Genomic DNA, 22231 nt, shown 5'->3' with positions numbered 1-22231 from the left:
ACATATGAAATATCTTAATAATAAAATAAATCAATTAATAAATAATACTCTCTATTTAGGAGCTAGTTTAAAAATCTCAAACTTAAATCTTCATATGAGAATGTTTAACTCAATAATAATGTCAACTATTCTATATGCTAGTCCGATTTGGGCCATTGATTTGTTTTATAACCTGGAAAAATTCCATATTATCTATTTACGCAAAATATTTAAACTCGAACGTACTATACCTGGTTATGCTATTCGCTCAGAAACAAACAGATGTCAAATTTTTCCATTCTTTATGAAAAGATTAATAAGATTTTACTATCGTTTAATACATTCTAAAGATGATAATATTACGTTTTTACTTCATATAATGAAAAATAAAATGGGAAACGATAATACCAATAATACAACTTGGTTCTATAAATTTAATAAAATATTACAGTCATTTGGTGTATCTACTATCTTACTTGACAACTCAATTGACAATTGGAATAATGCTTACACTATGATGATGGATTCAGCGATTTCACAATCGATGATTAGTGATCAAAATTCTCTACTCAATTCAACATATCATCCCTGGTATTTGCATATCCTAAGTTTTCCCACTCAATCGAACATTATTACAATGAATACAAATTTAAATATTAAACGTTTATTACTACAACTGAGACTAAATCGATTCTCCTTAATTGTGAATAATAATTATATAGATTTTACTAAATCATGTTATTGGTGTGATTCCAACAACTTTTCTGCATTTCATATAATTAGAGACTGTACTGCATTGAAAAAATATCATCAAAGATTTCAGACACTGAGAATATTTTCTACAAATAACGAATTTGATTATAGAATTAAACTGGGCAATTTAACGAAAATAGATATGTATAAAATTGTTAATTTCTTTAACCAAATTATTAATGATTTGAATAATCAACATAAGAAATAAATTGTGTTTAATTAATTATTTTTATATAAATAACTAATTTATATTTACTTATTATTTGTATTGTTTATATCTAAATCATTACCCCCTGTAACAAGGACTCCTTATTATGAATAAATATATTTGATTGATTGATTATTATTTTATTTATTTTGTCACAGTCATCATTTTGTGTGCTTTATTTGCAAAAAATAAATAAAAAATATTGTTGTTGTCGAAACTGTGTTGTTATTTATGTTTGTATACTGGCACAATGAAAAGAAGGTCACTTCATTGTGCCAGTATACAAAAATAAAAAATATATTTTTTAATCATTTTTTGACAGATTTTCACATTATGTTTAAGTTTTGTTTCATTTTCTGATCCACTACTTTTGTTCAGTTTTGATTTTGTTTTCTCTATGCATGACAAATCTTGGATTTACTCTCTGTAAAGCAAAGCTATCATAAAAGAAAATGAAATGCTTTTAGATTTACTGATAGATACATTGTTTTTACAAGTTTAATAAAAATCTGCTTATATACTTTCCAACTGAAATTTTGTCCACTACATAATTGACTTATATCCTCAATATCAATATACAGTAATGGACAAGTCATTATTATTATATACAGTGGAATCCTCTTATACTCACAGTAACAGATCTGCTGAAATGAAGTAAAAATACAGTAGTGCCTCGTACTTCAAATTTAATTCATTCCAGAAGGTCATTTGAACTCTGAATCAAATTTTTCCATTAGAAATAGTGGAAAGTGAATTAATCCATTTCAATAAACTTCAAACAGCAAGTACACATAATTTAAGATAAAAATAACATAATTAAATGCCCTAATAATAAATTAAAACACAAAAGCCATAAATAAAATACATAAATACTGTATAATAAAATAAAAATTGCATTTACTGGTTGTAGGCCTACACTGTTGACTTAGGAATCTTAACATAGATGTGTAATTTAATTATAACAGTTGTAAAATTTTAAATATAGATAATGTGAGATTTCATTCTTTGTTTAGAAACTTGCTTTAAACTCTCTAGTTCACATTTTGTTTGAATAAAATCAAATTGTAATGTCTTCAGATAAAAAGCTTATCAAATATATTATGCTTCAGTTTCAAAAAGGTTATAATGAAGTACAAATAGTAAAAAAAAAAATTTGTATTGTGTATGAGAAGGATGCTTCTAAACTTCAAACATCTTAATTGTGGTTTAAAAAGTTCTATTTGGGAAATTCTGAACTAAAGGATACAAAACGTACAGGGCACTAAAAAGATGTTGATGAAGAAAAATTGCAGGAAGACATTGTTAAAATTTGACAAAAAACAAAACACATATAACCAAACATACTAAAAACAAAGCAAAAAAAGCACTGAAAATATATGAGAATAACACAAGAGTGAGAGTGAGAGATGACTTAAACACATAACAGATTGCATTTATGCTTCAAATGCATTTTTTCAGTGCAGACACATTTCAAACTTTGAAACCTTGTTTGAACTCTGAAGCAAATTTTTGTTGAATTTTGCATTCAAACTCTGAAGTGGCACCACTGTGTATTGATTCAGCATCTGGACCTGAAGAAAACATCCATGAACTGCAATTATTTTCTCAGGTCCATTACTGAGATCTGTTCTAATTTGATTTTACCATATAGCAATGGACTTTTTGATATAACAGACTGTAATAATTAGTAATCATGATAAAATGAATTTTTGTTATAATGGACCAATTTATTCAGTCTAATAGTGGTCCATTATACTGAGCTTTTATGGTATAAGTTAGAATTCTGATTAATAACGTTCAATAAGTGACTTTTTACCTTATAATCCTTTTAAAATCTTACCTTTAACTTCATTTTCAATATCTTCTATAACAATACTTATGAGAGCTTGATTTTCTTTATTTCCATCATTATTTTCTGTTTGAAATTCAGTGACATCATTTTGTTTTTCTTCCACATTCCTGTAAATTCCTCGACCTCTTCCTCTTCCTCTAAACCTTCCTCTATTATTTCCTCGTCTTCCTCGTGACCAAGGTGGTCTATCTATAGACATGTACATTTTGAAATCTTCAGTACAATCTGTATCAACTTCTTTTTCATCGTCTTCTGTTTCTTCTTTAACTTCTGGTTCTTCTTCCATAACTTCTTCAGAAACTGAATTTTCCTAATTTAAAACATAATTAATTAATTGCATCTCATATATATAAATACATCTTCTGTATGTGAATAATGTCTTCTATAAATAAATTAATTTATATACATACATACATACATACGAACAGGGTTATTCAAAAATAACTCACTACAGGCATACCTCGACTTACGTCGGTTTCGAGTTACGTCGTTCCCGATTATACGTCGCTTGTTAAAAAAGTATATGGAAAAATAAAAATCAAGTTTAAGTCATTTTATTCGACTTTACGTCTGTCCGCCACAAATATTGAAGTCGTAATATCACTAGATAAACGTTTAAAGCACATAAAATCATATTAAAATATATACAAGTATGTACTGTATTTACAGTACACGCATTCGTAAATTTAGATTACTTTTTTGTACTATATTAAAAACTAAAATTTATTTGTTTGTAAGCTTAAAATAGATTTTTATTAACCATATATTATTTAAAATGCTTTCCTAGTGATAAGTAGATTCGGAGACAGGTAAATTCGACTTACGTCGTTTTCCTGGAACCAATTACCGACGTAAGGCGAGGTATACCTGTATTTCAAAAAATTGTTCTGTTTATTGCAAACTAATACTAACATATAGTGTAAGGAAAATTTCTAGAAAAATTCTGAAAGTTTTTTTGAGACAGAGATGCAGTATTTCATCGATAATCCTTCTTTGCTTGACACAAGATATCAGTGCAATATTTTAATTCACAAAACATGGTATAGTACATCCAAGTCAGTAATTACAAACAGTATGGCTTCATTAATAGATGCTTTTGGACAATTCTCCAGATAGTTGTTTGTGGCAGTTGAAGCTCTTTACTTACCGAGTTGTTGATTTCCATGGGCTTGGTTGAAAAACTTTGAGGACTTGGTGCGTAGTCTTGCCCAACACTAATGGTCAGTCTCTAGATTTTCCTTTAAACAGACAATCCGTAGCACAAATTGTCTGTACCAGTTATGAATGCTTTACTCTGATGGTGACTCTCTATCAAATTTCATCTTCTAGTGTCATCATACAGTTATAACAGACTTCATTTTGTAAAACTGCAGGACATAATATGTCTTCTCTCCAGACGCTATTATCTTGCATTGCACATTCCTAGTGGCAATGCAACATAGTGAAACTAGTGGTATGTAGGATAGTCCTTTTTATTTGAATAGTTCAAATAAAAACTTGTGGATTCAAGGCACACATATATACCCATATAATAGGTGCCTTGTACCCATATAATGATAATATGTTCCATACATTCCTTACATAAAATTACAAAACCGGGGAGTTCTTTTTGAATAATCCTATATACTACATATAGGGTTATTCAAAAAGAACTAAAAGTTTTCAGCCTGTCTTCTTTAAACAATAGGTGGCATATCATTTTTTCATTGGCTGATCAGTTGATCCATTAATAAATTCAAATAAAAATTCAGTTCAAATCTGTTAATTTGCTACTGAGATATCATCAACATAACTAACACAGTTGGAGTAAATTTTGAAAATGTTTAAAACTGAGTTTTGAGTTGTGACTGAGATGTGTGTCTTAATAAAAGAGGAAAATGTCCATTTCAGATTAAAGAGAATCTGGATGTTGTTTATAGAGACTTTTCTTCTTCATATTTCAATGTAAAAGTATGGACAATTCCAATTAGCAAAAGAATCCATTAAAGGTGAACTATACCAGGAAGATCTATTGGAGTGGTACATACTAAGTAAATCAATATTGTGAAAAAATTTTGGAAGACAGACAGCTAAAGACTAAAGAATTAGCAGCAAAATTTACTCAAAAACGACAATGCTGTAGTTTCTACATGAACATCTCAATATGAATAAGATCAGTGCAAGGTGAGTATTGCAACTTCTTTCTTCAGTTCAAAAAGAACAACAAATGAGAAGCAGAGTTATCCTTTTGTAAACAGTGAGAGAAAGAAGTTATTGAATCAATTGTTACTGGAATAAAACTAATTCCTTATCTCATGAGCCTCTATCAAAAAGAAAATCAATAAAATTGCATCATATTGGTTCTACAAGGCCCAACAAAGCAAAAGTGACATAGTCACAAAAGAAGATCATGGCCATGATTTTTTTTGGATTCTGAGATCCTTCTAATTGATTTGAAAAAACAATATCACCATCTTCAAGGAATATTATGCTTCTTTAGTGCATTAAAAGATTCCATTAAAGAAGAACAACATAGAAAACTGTTACATAAATTGTTGTTGACAATGCACCAGTGAACACTTCAATTTTGCAAAGGTTGCAATTCAAAAAATGTGGCTTCAGGGAACTAAATCTAAAACTAAATTCACCTTACAGCTCTGATCTGGCATCAAACAATTATTATTTGTCTCAAAATTGAAATCAGATTTGCAAGGAAAAAAATTTGAAACTGATGAATAAATGCAGTCTGCAGTAATGGAATATTTTAAAGAAAAGAATTTGGACTGTAGAACTGTTAATAAAGCAATGTATTAACTTATAGAGAGACTATATAAAAAAGATTATTTTCCTCCATTATAGTGTCAGACTAGAACTTTTGGACCTTACTACATGTATATATGGGGGGGTGCAAAAGTAGGAATGTAGTGATGGAAAAAAAAACAGGCACAATACTCATTGCATTTATTATATAAACAAACGAATGTTGCATATACATGTAATAACAAGCACAACCTTAATCCCTAAGGTACTCAAACTGCTTGCCATCATTATTCACACACTCCGAGAACACGCACATGCACACTCTGGAACAAAGGTCTTTATCAGCATTTTTATTAGTTATGATAGAATATGATTAATGACACAAAAAATTATCAAAAATAAGGCCAACTAACTTAATGTGCTAATAATTTTAATGAATTAAGCATCATAACACTAATGTCATACTATTGTATACCTAGTTTTGCACTCCCCCTGTATATAAGAAGACATTTTCTGTAATGGAGAAGACTCATTATTTGATGAGATTTTATTTAAACTAATTAAATTAATAATGTAAAATTAGAAATCAGATGATTCCTTATAATCATAATATAAATGAAAAAATAGATTACATCTATTTTCTTCATAAAAAAAATATAGTCTTAAATATTTACAAACTATTATTCACAAAAAATTCATGATAACATTTAAATATATACAGTGATACCTTGGTTTTCGTCAATAATCCGTCTGAAAACAATTGGTGAAATCCAAAATTGATGAAAACTGGGCAATTTTTCCATATGAATCAATGTAAATCCAATTAATTCATTCTAGACACTCCAAAATACATACTAAAAACACATTTTATAGAAAATAAAATATAGTGTTCAATACTAAAAGCAATAAAAAATTAATATAAAATGAATATAAAAAACTAATGTAATGAATAAAACGAACATTTAATAGGGCATTCAAAGGGCAGCTGGCTCTGAAAACTTTCTTTTTTCCCATGATGGAGCTAAAAGGAAAGGAAAGCAATGGAATTGGCTAGACATGCAATGTAATGCTCACAACATTGAGATGAGAAACAAGAAACAGCACAACAAAAAACAATGCCGTATTGAACAGGAAAACAGATGGGTCATCCTTTGTTTTCACAAAATTAGCAGCAAGGTCACATGGCATACCAACAAAATCTGAGGTAGCTGATGAAAACTGAGACAAACTTTTGCAGAAACTGACAATAACCAAAGTCAATGAAAACCAAGGTATTACTGTATTTCTCTAAAAATAAATTATGCTCTGTAAAATAATCCATTACTTTATAAAAATAAATATGGAAAGTGTTAGAATTAATATTTTTAAACAATTTGTGTAATAGTACTAATTAAAAAACAAAATCAGAGATTCATTCCAAAAATATGTGTCATATAATATATATTGTATATAACAATCTATGTATAATTATCTGTATATGTACAGATTATTAAATAAAATTTTATTTTATGAATCTTTTTCTAAAAAAATTTAATATGTTGTTCTATGTAATAATATTTATGTAATAGTCATATATAGATAATCCTCAGTTAATGTGATAGATATGTTCCTTGAAAGCAGTTTCCAACCTCATTCAAGATATATGACACACAACCACCCGCTATAACCTTGACCTTTGACCTTCAAAATTTAATAGTATCAATGCCCCTTATATTCAAGTTACCATGCTAAATTTTATTTCTTAATATTTAGCCCATCCTGAGACATTAAACCAAATAGATATCAATGTGTTCGTGTGTTGGCATCAATTTTTTGACTTTTTTGGGATCAAGGTGTCTGTCTCAAAACATCAAAACCCTGGATAGTCAAATGTGACAAATTACAATATTATATTATGACAACCAGGAAAGTAGCCTGTGTTATGCCAGAAAAGTAAAAATGTGGTAAAAAAAATTCTCCAAAATTAATAAACCATATTAAAATAAAAACATTAACTGAAAGTAGATTAATCAAGGACTAACTGTATGTAATTATATTTAATTTACATATAAATTAGATAGATTATGATCAAAAATTTATAAAAATTAATTTGAACTACTTTTTTTTACTATATTTGCAATCTTCAAAACCATGAGCAAAAATATTAACTTACTGCAATAAATCTGACTTACATGCAGTGGTGATATTCAGCAGGTTCGCACAGGTTCGGCCGAACCCGTTGTTAACATTTTCAAAGTTTTCCGAACCCGTTGTTAAACACACGTAACATTTCTCAGTGATTTTGTTTCTTTTAAAAAATTTATTAAAATATACGTATTATACTCTGTAACACTACTAAACTAGAGCCTTATACCCTGTTCGCCTGGTGCATCCTCCATCGACCGTTTCAATCTCGACTGAAACGAGGTTCAATCGCGATCGACTCGAGAGAGTTCTCGAAACTAGATCCAGTCATAAGAGAGATCCCACAATCCCACGCGCGCGAGAAAATACAAGATGGCTGCGGAACACGTGTCGGGCTATCGACAGCGAAATAAGAAAGATATTGTATTTCGAGAAACGATGACATCTGTCTATTATTATAATAATACCTAACGATAAAATAAATGATTTAGAAAAGTTTTTCTTGTTTAACTGCTTTCCCTATGACTTTTTCTGATTAAAAAAAACCAATTTTTATGTTTATAAAATATTTTGAATGAAAAATATTAAAATATGTACAAAATAAACCATTTTGAACACTCTTTTTTATTATTTATAAAAAAATATAGTTCTGGCATAAACAATGTTAAATTTTAACTGACTTAATTTTGCAAATGCATTTTTTTTTTATTTATATGGGTATCTTAAGGTCAGTTTTTTGCGCTAATGTTGCTAATGCACCATTTGAGCGCAAAAAAATTGTTAAGGAAAAATTTTCTGTTAGCGAACCCTTTGTTAAATATTTCGAATATCACCGCTGCTTACATGAATAGAAAATTGGACTTTATATTAATAATATGAAAGGCTTGGGACAGAAAAATGATATTTTATTACATCTCATTTATAAAAAAATATAGCTTTTAATTTAAAAAAAAAATTCTGAAAATTTGAAATTGAATAATCCTGTTGCATGGAAAATATCAAAAATCCAATTAAATGAAAAAAAAAACCCACTAATGTTTGTCTTATTTTACATACTCAAAATGACTATCTTCTGCAACAATGCATGCCTGTTCCATTAAAACTACAGAATTCTACATGGCAACAGCATATCACCCATTATGGTAGCATAAATAGACAAAATACCAATATGTTTATGAAGATTGCATACATTCAATGATTGTGTTTCATAAACTTTGAACTTCAAGAAGCCACACAGATGTTCAACTAAATCATTTGTTCCTATCCATGGCAATGCAAATGTTTTATTTTAACTCATCTCACATTGTATTCTTGTTATACAATTTTACATATAAGACATATTTTTATTTTTTAGTCTGAACTGGAATCTAGTCAGTATTTTGGAACAAAAAAAAAGTGAAATTACATATTTTGTTATTCTCTACATCTTTGACATTGATGTCCTATTCCTTTTTGGAACAAACAACTTTTATCTCTGCAACTTAAGAAGGGAGAGAGCAAATGGTATTATCATTGTTTCTTCCATCATGTCTCCAACATGTTGTGGTGGGTAGTTTTATGATCTTTGTTGTAGTGTCTCAGTGGGGTTCTCTCATCTGATTGTCATAGCCAGTTCCAACTAAGAGGACACCCATCAATGCCAAGAGCTGGAAGGTACCCAGGCAGTATATTTAATTTTTATATTGTCCACAGAAAATTTCTGATATCTTTAATTTCTTGGTTTTCACATTAATGAATTCCAAATGCCACACTAATTACCTAATTAATTTCCAGGAACCTCTCAAAACAGACATGCTCCAAGTTTGACTGAGGTAGTGATCAAAGTTTGCTGCTCAGTATCTGAAAAAAAAAAAGCTCCAGATGGACAGTTGCCTGCAAACTTGAACTAGTCAAGTCTGTAGTGCATACTATCATTCACAAAAATTTGAAACTAAGACACTGTAAGAATGCAGTTCATAAGCTGCATTCTAAGCTTATCAGAGAATAAAAGATCAATTATTGAAAACTTTACAAAAAGTATCTTTATGGTAAAAAAAAAAGCAGAAATTTATCATAATCTCAACAAAGTATGGACATACCTAGATCACTGTAATAAGCAATAAGCTATTTATTACAAGCCAACTAATACTAACCCTGCAAAAATGATTCAGAAAACATCATGAAATTTTTTGTCTAAATCATTATGTTATTCTGTTATCAGAAGTTTCAGCTTTATAAAGTGGACAAAAATGTTAAATGTAACTTAAAATATTATCAAACAAATATTCTAGACCAGTTTTAATAGAATGGAATAATAAAATTCCATGAGTGTTTGGTGGATCCAATTATGGGGTTTAACTTCATAAGGACAAAGTCTTGACTCAAACATCCTAATTAGCTTGATCCATTCTGCTCATTCAGGATATATGCATAGAATTCACTGAAGCACTCCCAAAAAGTTTTTTGTATTTTTTGATTGCTGAAACAAAATCTAGATCAGCAATGACAAACTTTTTCCAAAGGTAAGTCAAAATCAAATTCAAAATTTAGTAACTCCAAATCATGGGTCAAACATTTAATTTGAGTAATTAAAAAATAACAAAAAAATTTTTACAAATTTTGTTTTATTGTTATTTTTCTGATATATAAATTATTAAAAAGTTAAATTATCTTCTTCTTTTCACTTATATAGAACATGATTATAACAAACAAATATTTTGTTCAATGAGAAATATGATATTCTTTATTTTATAATTTTTCTGGGGTTCATAATTAATGGCCTTTGAGACTTTACATGACAGCTTTAGATCTTGCTTTCACATAACATAGGTAAAGTTTTGGAATCTATAAAATATTTTTTTTATAATTTATAAAAACTAATACTTTCTAAACTTTTAATATAAGTACCTTCCTTAATCTATATATGAATTAAATATTTTCCATCATTGTTCAGGGTCAATGTTATACAAAAACTTTAGAAGAGTAATGAAAACTGTGAGAAAGAATGGGAGCAGTTTGACTGAACTAGTCTCCTCTATTAGGAACTCCAATGTCAAGCTATAGTTAAATAAAATGTGATCAGATAGTACAAAATCAGAACTGGCATTGCAATCTTTTTAGTACTTAGAACCAAGCCCTAGAGATCAAGACCATGTAACACCTTACAAATAAATAAAATTCAAAAAATAAGTAGCCAATAAACATTCATATATAGATACAAGAAAAACTTGTCCTCATTTCTTATATTACACTTCATTTATAATATTGATTTAATAAAATGATAATCATTTTGTGCATTGAAGTCATTTCAAATCCCAAAAGTACTGAATATTTGGCAAACAATTCTATTTAGCTGTTTATGACATTTCAAATTATGACTTATGGTAGGATCAGGAATTTATGACCAATACAGTCCTATTGTAATAAGATCAAATGTCAAAAATAGTAAAATTTAAGTGTATGAATTAAGGAAATTTCACTGAATGAATATTAAATATAGATTAAATGTAATCTTTTCCTTCCCTTTATTTTTAATACAGATGAAATAGTTTTTCTCTGACTAGTTTTCTTAAAATATACAATGATATTTCATACAATCAGTCTCTGTATTTGCAGATTCATATTTAATACAATAAAAATTTTACTGCTGCTCACTGCATTCATCCTCAGTGATGGTGTGCATGTGTCTTCAGCCTTGCAGTGAGCATTATCTTTTGATCTTCATGTGTTTTGCATGTCTAGTGAATATATTGACATATGCCTTGTTCTCAACTGTTATAAAATAATGATGCATTATTATCGGAAACATAAATCTGAAGTGTTATTGTAAAACACAAAATCTTTTAAAGCACATTTAACATTTTTCTGTTAATTGTAAATGATTCACAAGTAATTAGGTATATTTAAAAAATATACACCTAAATATATAAATTCTACTCTCATCTAAATAGGTCTAGACCTGTATAGATGAAAGTAAAATTTCATATTTTATATAGTGTTGATACGTAATCTCCACAATGGTATTCATATTGAAGAATGAATATGTTTCCATCAAGGTAAATAATAATTGTAAAAATCTAATCATAACATATTATTTTAAAAGTATGAAAAATATAATATGAATTTATAAAATTAATATGCTTTACATCTTAAAATTATAAAATAATTTAAAACATTTGTTATGCATGATAGTTTCCATGTGTTTAATTGAATTCCTACAGCATGATAGTCCTATGCCATAATTTTTTAAAAATTAAAAATACTCACCATTGGTATGTATTACTGATAATGAGTTCATCTTCATATCTGTATCCATCTTCATTAACATGACATTATTAATCCAGAAGATTACTACTTAGAACCATTTCAAATACATTTCCTCAAATAGATCCATCATATACTTCAACCAAAATTGATTTCTCTCTGCATAATACTATTCTGCCACAAAACAATGATACCTAATAATAGGAATGATAAACATCCTATGCTAATGTCAATCTCATTTAAAATATTCAAAAAAAATATTTTTAATGATGTAAACTGTGCATTAGTTAAAATGATGGCATAGCACTTTCCACCCCAAGCCATTCATGCAATCAAAAATTTATAGAAAATAATGAAAATTATTTTATCAATTTTTGAAAAAAATAAATGTAAATTGTCATTTGAGGATCAAATGTCATAAAAAATAATAGCTAAATAAATTTATTAATAATCAAAAATTACTTAATAACTGCAATTATCTCTAATAAAAATTTATAAAACAAATAATATAATTACTTTTATGGAAATATCAATATAATCTCCTTTTCCAAGGCATTTATGTCCAAGAATATGACGTTCCTTTTTAAAAGCTCTTTTACATCGAGGACAATGATACTGTCCATCAGAACCTATTTCAGGAAGTGGTTGTGTTTCTTCAGTTTTTGTTGTTTCTTGTTCTTCTATAGCACATCTTCAATTAAATAAAAAAATTTTTTTTGATCAAAGACTATCAATAAAAGGGTGTGTTTTTGTATTTTTATAAATAATAAGTTTTATATTTGAAATGAAAAGACAGTAATTATCAGTTCTTTTTAATAAAATTTAAATTTATTTAAATTCTATTAAAAAGTTAAATTAAATTTATTTAGTAGCACGATTTGTGTTTGTGAATCATTACAATTTAAATTTTTGAAATATTCACCAGAATATAAATTACTATCATTATTATTACAAAATTAACAATATATTGTATTAAATTACTGTATTATGAAAACACAAAAAGAACAATATATAATTAAATAAAATTTTAAAATGCAAACAAAATATAAAAACTTTCTCCAATTTAGTTCTAGAAACTATATTAATAGCAATTTTTAATTTCAAAATAAATCTATAAAAAATTAATTTACAAATCAAAACAGTGTTTTATCTTATATCAATATTACAATAAAATAGAATAAAATATTCTTTATTGACAGGATATTAAGGGATTATAATCTGTTACAACAAAACTTAGTAATATTTAGTAGCAGCAATAAAAAATATTGTACAGGTTGTACACAAAATTAAAGTTACAAAACAGAAAACAATCTCTAAATTCATTTCTGTGTAGATGCTAAGCATAACATCAACACAATATTCTTTCTTAAGTCACTAATTACAAAATAAACTTTTATTATATGGTATAAATCAAAATCATTAAATTAATTATTTTTACAAGAAAAATTGTGAAAATTAAAATAAAATAAACCAATAAAGATAAAATTTTTGTTCAGTCTGAGTTGAGTGAAAAATCAAACAACTTCATCTTTGTATAAGCTGTCTCAGGAGAAACCACAATTGCACCATGAGAAATTTGGAATTATTTAGCAGATTCCAATCTTTCAAGAGGCATGAATTAAGAGCATCTTTCATCAAAAAGATTATATCTAAACTTCTAGTCTTCATCATTAGAAACAGTTGACAAAATTCTAAAAGTATTTAGCCAACAACTTTTAAAACTTAATTATCCAATTATTAAACTCACTAGTTTGATGATATGCTATTTTATGTAGAAGTTGCTGTTATCAGACCATCCACAGAATCTTTAATCTTCTTATACTGTTTTTATTACAAAATGAATAAAGCCAAAATCTATTAGAGTCATGATGTAAAATACAATCTGGAACACTATGCTTAACTCCAAAAAAGGATAGGTAGAAAAATATTATACTTTTTCAAGTTTATAAAAATAATACAAAGACGAAACTGGACAAGCAAAACATAACATTAGAAAAATTATACTATTGAATTTAAATTCATATTTTATATCTATAAGGTTAATTTTTGACATCAATTGAGCCAGGTTATTTAAAAGATATATGAATCTTTGTTGATATATATTAAAAAATGCTGTTATAAAAAAGCACATCTAAATAAATAACTTTTGGAACCACTTTTAATCTTGTATTTTCAAGTATTACTTTCCTTGCACTTCTAAAACCTTTCCATTGTTTCTGAAAATGATCATTTTGTTTTATTTAGATTTATTTTCAAATGTAGAGACCTCAGAAAGAACTCCCAAAATATTTAGTTTCCTTTGCAATGCCATTTTATCAGATGCAAACAAATATCATCAGTGGCATATAAACAGTAAATTACTTTATTCCCTATTGCTATACCATCATTTTCATTCTGAAAAATTCATTCCACATCAGAAATATACAAATTGATAAGAAATGGTTCTCTGAGATAAACCTCTATTCAACTCAAACAATATACATTCAACATAGCCTTGAGAAACTGTTATTTTATAATTACTAAATAATTATTCTAAATACTTTATTTTAACAAATCTTAGACTATTCATTTTATTAATAAATTTAATGCCAAAACAAAAATGTAACTGGAGGGTTGGCACCTCTTCAATGCCCGGTCAGGAATGACACCACCATGTCCCGAATGATACAGGAGCCGTGATAGCAAATCAGTTTGGATTAGAAAGTAGGTCACGCAGGCACTAGCAGGCACATCTCACAGAGACTAGGTTAACAAAACAAATAACCATTTAATTTCAACAAAAAGCAGTACATGATAGACTACATGATATATATATAAGGTCATATCAACTTAGCCTATCTATCTAGCAATCACAAGAGAGAGGTTCACATGTGATTCATACGAGGATACCTTGTAGAGGATCTTGTAGAGCATGGAGATCTGATGAATGCCTGTTAGATCGAAAAGAAGAAAGTTCTAGATGACAGTTCTTATCCTGGGTGTACAATAGATACTATGGCCATAGGCAAGAAAGATATGGCTGTAGAGATAATTAAAACGATGTATCTGACAATATAATAGAACGATATATCCAAATGTATAATAAAATGATGTATCCAAATGTATACGTAATTTGAGGCATAGGGAAAAATGAGTGGTCCAGTTGAGGAACTGGCAATGACTGCCTAAACTTGCAGTTACTTGCTATATTGAACTGATGAAATTGAGACAGTAGGTCAGAAGGTTATGAGAAAACGTCACTTTCACTACTCAGAACTTAACAGACAATTCACTCCCAGGTGTGAAAGTTGACAGTTATTCAACAAAGTTTTATTGTCAAGATGTTATGTTGTGATTTAGTTATGTTAATAAATTATGCAGTGTGGAGTCTCACAAAAATTTAAAAGTTTGATTCTTTTGATTCTCATAAGTTATTACCTTTATCTTCATAAAATCAATTGTTATAATTGTTATAACAAACTGATATGGACCATGGTATAAGGAGTCCAATTCATCAGCAATTCAAGTTTAGCTATCAAATTAGAGAACACCAACAATTTAACAGATCAATAACTTTGTTCATAACTTTCAAAGTTTGATAATGTAAAATGAAGACTAAAGCTATAATTAAATAAGAATCTGTCATAAAAATAAATTTTCTGTTATCAATTTGTAAAATTAAAAAAAAATTAATTGTTATCTATGAAACACTGTGTAATTTGTCCTATCATTTTCATTATATAAAAACACCTTCATCAAATCTGATAATTGATTTCTAAAGTAAGCCTAAATTTGAACTAATTTAGACAAAAAGGTCAAATTACAGTAATTAAGACCTATAGATTATCATTTTTTCATTCAGTGAATAAAAAATTCTTTTAAGACATATTACCATTATAGTATTTTACTTTAATGCAGTAAAATTGGATTCATCTTTGTAACATATTACTAAACTAGCAGACACGCATTGTTGTGACTCAAAATGTATCTATTATAAATGTATAACACTTCCCACGTGGGGGGGAATTTTTCGAAAAATTTCTTCTTAGTGTACATTCTCTTGACATATCCTATTAAAACGCAATCAAAAACGCAAAAACCTGCATCTAAAGTAGTATAATAGAAGCCACGTTCTTCACAGTAAGCCTTAATCCTAACCATCTCCCTTCAGTGGGGGAATTTCGACATATATATTATATAAAAACACAAGCGTATTCGAATGCAGCATTGTGTCAAAATTTCAAAGGAATCGATAGGAACAAATGAACATTACATTTTTATTTATATAGATAGATAGAAGATGATGTGCTTTAGTTCATTTTCACAGAAAAGTATAATGCCTCACAGAAAAGCAAACTTAGGGCATCGTACTCGTAGTGCCATCTGTTGGGCATAAAAGCCTTAACCTAGATTATATCTTTTAATTTATATGAATGTTTAATGGAATAATATACAGCCTATGTCCACTCTAAAGTTCCATTCTAAATATTGGTGAAAGAATTTTTGAAATCGGATGAGTAGTTTCAGAGATTACCCACTACATCCAAACTTACTTACAGTACTTACAAACATTACCTCTTTATAATATTAGTACAGATACAAAGATTGTCAAAAATAGTATAAATTTAAAAATTAATGTTATACACAAATCTGGTAATTTTAAAATTAGTTATAGCTCTGAACTGCTAATTAAAAAATGCTAAAAATTAGTAGATAAAAAAAAATCTAATTTTCTGCTTTTTCATCATCAATAAGATAAAGCTGTAATTAATTATAAATACATCACATTTTATATTAATTAAATTTATCAAATATTTATAAATAAATAATAAAATATTTTGAGTTTGCTCAATTTCATAAAAGTTATTATTTTGTATAAGTTTTTTCCTAATTGTGTTTTTGATGTTCATTTTTATATAAAGGATATAAAAAAAACAATTATCTATAAAGACGTTTTTCATAAATTAATTTTGAAAATGAACATACTTTTTTTGATTTTCTGTCTTTCTTGGTCTTCCTCTTCTCTTTTTAACTTGACCAGCATTTTGATTTCCTTGACTTGGTAAGGGAACAATGGTATCTTGTTCCCTTATAGTTTCTACAACAAGATGTATAGCATCGGATTTTTCTTGTTCTGCATTAGTTGAGATAGGATAAACTTTTAGAGAATTAGATAATTGATTTGAAAAATTTTCCTGGATAATTTGATTTTTTGGTTCTGAAAATATAATTTATTAGATAAAATAAACTATAAATAAATAATTATTTTGAGTATTTGTATCCTATAAATTTAATTCTTTTAAAATTACAAACATTAAAATTATAATAATTATTGTTTTCTTTAAAGAAAACAAATTATTATAATTTAAAGATTATAAGCTGATAAATTTTTATATGCTGGAATGTAATACTTTAAAACATTAATTTCTTAAACAATTTTAAAAATATACTAATAAATATTTACAGATAATTAAGTTAATTTAATCTATAGTTATATCTTTCAAATGTCCAAAAATGTTATTTGCTTATATCAGGTTATTCTTTTTAACATTTCATTTATATAAAATATATATTTCACAATGTTTGCTTTTCTCCTACATTTCTTTCTTATTTCAGAATAATTAGTTAGTTATCCATTTAGATTTTGGTTTAATCTTATAAATATTAACTAATTAAAACTAGATAATTATTTTATTTTGCTTGCAAAAATAATTTCTTTTTATCTAGAGAATTTTTTTCAATTCAAAAACATTCTGTCAGATAAAGTTATCTTCTAACTTAATCACTGGTACTAATAATAACTCTAAAAAACCCTTACCCTCAAATAATAAGTACACAGAAGTTGCATTATATGTATATGATGAATTCATGTATTTGCAAACCATTAAGTCTTTGTTTTTATATGTTCAAAATGTTTTAAATTTAATGTTCAAAAACATTCTATTCCTAGCATTTTGGTTTTGGAATTGATCTATAACCTGAAGCAGACCTTGGTTAAGGCCAAAAGCATTCATTTGATGATTTATTAAAGTTTGTCATCAGAAGTAAAGGTTCTTTATAGTTATTGTCAAATGACTCAAATACTAAATGTTTAGTATATCTTCTCTTCTAACTAGCATAAAAATATAAAAACTTTTATAATAATCAAAAAAGAAAACAGATAATGACCAATTCACTCAAATTATATTTTACCACTGCATACAAATCAGAATAATCTACATAAATCCAAAATGTAAAAAAGTCACCAATTTTTATCAAATCCATATACATGTATTTATAACTTAACATTAGATAAAATAAAATTATATTATATTCTTATTTAATTGTATAAAATAAATGGATAAAATATATAAAAACTTACCTTTGAGTGGTTCTAATCTCACATATAACTGCTCAAAGTCTTTATTTTCCTCAATGATGTGATCTTTATGAATAACTTGAATATGGCTAATGATTTCATTTTGTGTTAAGGCAAAACATTGACAAAGATTACAGGCAAATATACCTTCTAATTGTTGACCTTCTGCAAAATAATTAAAATGTATTTTTTAGCATGGAAATTATTTTTAATAAAAAAAATGACCCTAAAACAATAAACTGCAAAATAATTAAAATGTATTTTTTAGCATGGAAATTATTTTTAATAAAAAAAATGACCCTAAAACAATAAAAAAAAATATAATTACATTTTATTTTCATACCAGAATATTATATCTAGCTTTTGTTTAAAAATATAATATACAGTCGACCCCCCTATAACACGGGTTCCTATAGTTCAGATTCCCATATGATGGCAAAAAAATTGCGACAGTATCCGAACAAACATGGTAAAAAAACTCCTATAATTCCGTAAAACGTCATCGGGCAGCCGAACTACTTTCTGCCGTCCAGCGCCACGCTACAGAGAGTTTAGGCGGGTAAATTGAGTTTACTATCATCTGTACAGTATTATATAAAAATTGTATATAAATTAGGTACTGTACATATAATTATATATAAATTAGGTACTGTATATATAATTATATATTAACTTAATTTATTGTAACTTTATTATAATTATATATATACTTTCTGCTGTCCAGCGCCACACTACGGAGAGTTTAGGTGAGTAAGTTGAGTTTACTATCATCTGTACAGTATGTAAATTAGGTACCGTAAGTCTAATACAGTACTAATTTTATACATTTCTTGTGAAAGAAACATTTCTTATTCAACAGCCATAAAAATTATTTATATTAATAATGTCTCCAAAGTTCAACGAAGTTTTCGCAGAAAAATAACTTATCAGAAATCGCGCCCGCCATTTGGTGCGCTGTTCCGCAACGAAAACAAGCTTAAGCAATGGCGACGTCGAACGGTGCACACTCGGTAAGTAATCCTACAATTTTTTTTGTTTATAGCATAGTTTATACGGATTAGTCCCAAAAAAATATACGTGTTTTGGAAATGTTGAGTCTAATTAGTCTAGGAATTAATTAATTTTATGGAAGAAAACCTTTCAAACAGCCGTAGTCCATAAACTTCACATGTGTCGGGCTGTGATTGGCTAGGTCTCCTAAAACATCAATTTCATAAAAAACGGAACATATCTACCGTGTTATAGAGGGGTTGACTGTATATGTTACAAGACAGTTTAACCATATATGATTTTACGAGGGCTGTTCGGAAAGTTCGCAGCCTTGCCTATATGCGGCACTGTGATCAATTTAATTTTTGGAAGGAATAATTCAGCCATCTTCGCTAGAGATACGATACCAATTTTTGCTTGATTTGTCATAAAGTTTTGCCACGACAGCTTAGCAGATAGTCAGTGTGCACATGCTTTGTCAAAAATGGAGAAGACGGAGACTCGTGTGGTCATAAAATACCTGATGAAAAAAGGGTTGACCCCATCTGAAATCAAAGCTGACATGGATGAAGTTTTGGGAGAGTCTGCTCCTTCGTACACCACTGTGAAAAAATAGACAGCCCTTTTTAAATCTGGTAGAGAGGGTGTGGAAGATGACCCTCACAGCGGATGGCCGTCAACTGCTATCACTGAAGAAAATATCGACAAATTTCACGATTTGGTATTAGCAGATCACCGTTTGAAAATGCATGAGATAGCTGAAACAACAGGAATCTCTGTCGACCGAGTGCACCACATCCTAACCGAAAATTTGGGTATGAAGAAGGTCTCAGCAAGGTGGGTGCCGCATCTGCTGACCGCTGAGCAAAAACGTGTTTGCACTTTGATGTCAAAGGAGTGTTTGGACTTCTACCAGAAAAACCCACAGGATTTCTTGCGTCGGTTTGTGACTACTGACAAAATGTGGATCCATTACTACACTCCTGAAACAAAAGAACAGTTGAAGCAATGGAAACACCACAGTTCACCACCACCAAAAAAGGCAAAGACAGTTCCATCAGCGGGGAAAGTGATGGACTCGGTTTTTTGGGATGCTAAAGGCATCATCTTTATTGACTACCTAGAAAGAGGAAAGACCATTAATGCTGTCTATTACTGTGAACTTTTGGAAAAACTGAAGAAAGAAATCGAAGAAAAGAGGCCACACTTGAATAAGAAAAGAGTTCTGTTCCACCACGATAATGCATCTGCACATTCTGCCAGAATCACTGAACAAAAGATAAATGAACTTTGCTTCCAATTAGTTCCACATCCACCATACTCATCTGATTTGGCCCCCAGTGACTTCCACCTTTTTCCAAACCTAAAAAAATTCTTGGCTGGAAAGAGATTCCACTCAAATGACGAAGTCATCTCTGAAATGAACGAGTATTTTGCACACCTTGAAAAATCGACCTATTGTGATGGCATAAAAAAGCTAGAACATCGCTGGAATAAGTGCATTGCTAACAAAGGAGACTACATTGAAAAATAAAAAAAGTTTTAACATTATTTTGTTTGTTGTTCTATTTGAGGCCGCAAACTTTCCGAACAGCCCTCAGACATAAAATTTTTGCAATAATTTGAGAATTAGATAACAAAAATGAACTAAAAAGCTATGATATCATCATTTTTATAATTTATAAGTTATAAATTATAACTTTTGAATTCACCTAATTAAAAACTTCTTGTTTTTCTAATTTGAAAAAGTTATTTTTTCTAATACAAAACCAGAAACAATTACATTAAGTACTGATGATACTGAAATTGAAAATTCAAAATGTAATTCAACATCCATAGGCAGGTCATTTTATACCTGCTTGGCAAATTCACAGAATAAAAAAACTCTTATCTGACAATTAACTACTAAAGAATCTATAAATTAAAAAAATTTTTGTCATAATAATCAAACAATATAGGTTATATTGAAAGTTATACATGCAATAGTATTTTAAAATTATAAATGCAAGCAAACAACAGTTAATGAAAAAAATAATGAAAGGCAATGTTCTAAGTAGACACTAAAGGATGACCTATTACTCAAATTTTCAAATTAACTATTTCTAATTTTACATTACATCATCAGGAATAAATTTCTAACTGAAAAAAGGGGAAAAATAATTTGATTAAAAAAGTTTAAAACCTCTAAATTGTAAATATAATATTTAGCCTTCCTTTTTATCTATTCCGAGTCTCAAATTACAAATGATATCTTTAAAAATGTTTATAAGTTTAAAATTATGAAAGAATATGTATACCTAATTATTATGCAACACTATGTAAACATACTTGTATTTAATAAATGTAAAAGATATGTTTACTATATGTTTATAGAGTGGGGGCCGAGGGGGAGAAAAATAAAAAAAACTCAATGAACGATAATATGTGATATATATCGTCATCATCTCCCTTGCTGTTTGGATTGCCGAGCGGTAACAATCAACAACATGTGGAAGCAGTTGAGTCAGAGATAGATGCTTCGTTTACAAACAACACAACCGTTTATTAAACACAAAAGAAGCTTACAAGATTACTGCAATCTTGGAAGTTCTGCGGCGGCTGCGGCCTCTGGGTCTTCCTCTCCTTTCCAAGATAGTCCCATTTTGAAGTAGTGTCCCTTGTTCACGAATGAACCATTCCATCACGTCTCGATGGCTCCGGGACGATGCGGTCGACTTCCGTTGATGGAAAGATGTCGATCCCAGGTCGGGAGATGGAGACGAAGATGGGTGCGAGACACACACACAACAACAGGTTCATCACTTGGAACTTTCGGGAGAAGAAGCCGTCGCGTCCTCGAATTTCCGGGGTTTTATCTGTTTTCTCTCAGATTCCCCTTTCCGATTGGTCTCCCGTCGTCACCTGATGACAACCCGAAACCTTTCGGGGGCGCGGGAGAGGTCAAAATCGAAGTTTAATTCGATCTCCAACCGGAAATGGTCGACGGACTTACATTCTTCTATTGTTT

General features: G+C 28.7%; 1 protein-coding gene across 2 annotated transcripts in view; it reads right to left on the bottom strand.

Moving 5' to 3' along the window:
* The window catches only part of LOC111626300 (zinc finger protein ZFAT-like), a 39516-nt gene that overhangs the window by 15645 nt on the left and 1640 nt on the right, over positions 1–22231 (bottom strand). Inside the window, exons 2-5 of one of the 2 annotated variants that reach the window (XM_023369622.1) lie at positions 18238–18399; positions 16863–17094; positions 12414–12588; positions 2781–3102 (exon numbers count right to left, since the gene is read on the bottom strand). In XM_023369622.1, coding sequence (XP_023225390.1) covers positions 2781–3102; positions 12414–12588; positions 16863–17094; positions 18238–18399 — 891 coding nt within the window. The remainder of the gene's footprint in view (positions 1–2780; positions 3103–12413; positions 12589–16862; positions 17095–18237; positions 18400–22231) is intronic. The other variant, XM_023369623.1, reaches the window with a different exon arrangement.

The sequence above is a fragment of the Centruroides sculpturatus genome, unplaced genomic scaffold (assembly GCF_000671375.1).
Source record: "Centruroides sculpturatus isolate CEXI.00-Female unplaced genomic scaffold, Cexi_2.0 scaffold182, whole genome shotgun sequence".
In the NCBI taxonomy this organism is placed as follows: Eukaryota; Metazoa; Arthropoda; class Arachnida; order Scorpiones; family Buthidae; genus Centruroides; species Centruroides sculpturatus.
The sequence above is the reverse complement of the archived record's forward strand: the minus strand, read 5'-3'. Positions and strand labels throughout refer to the sequence as shown.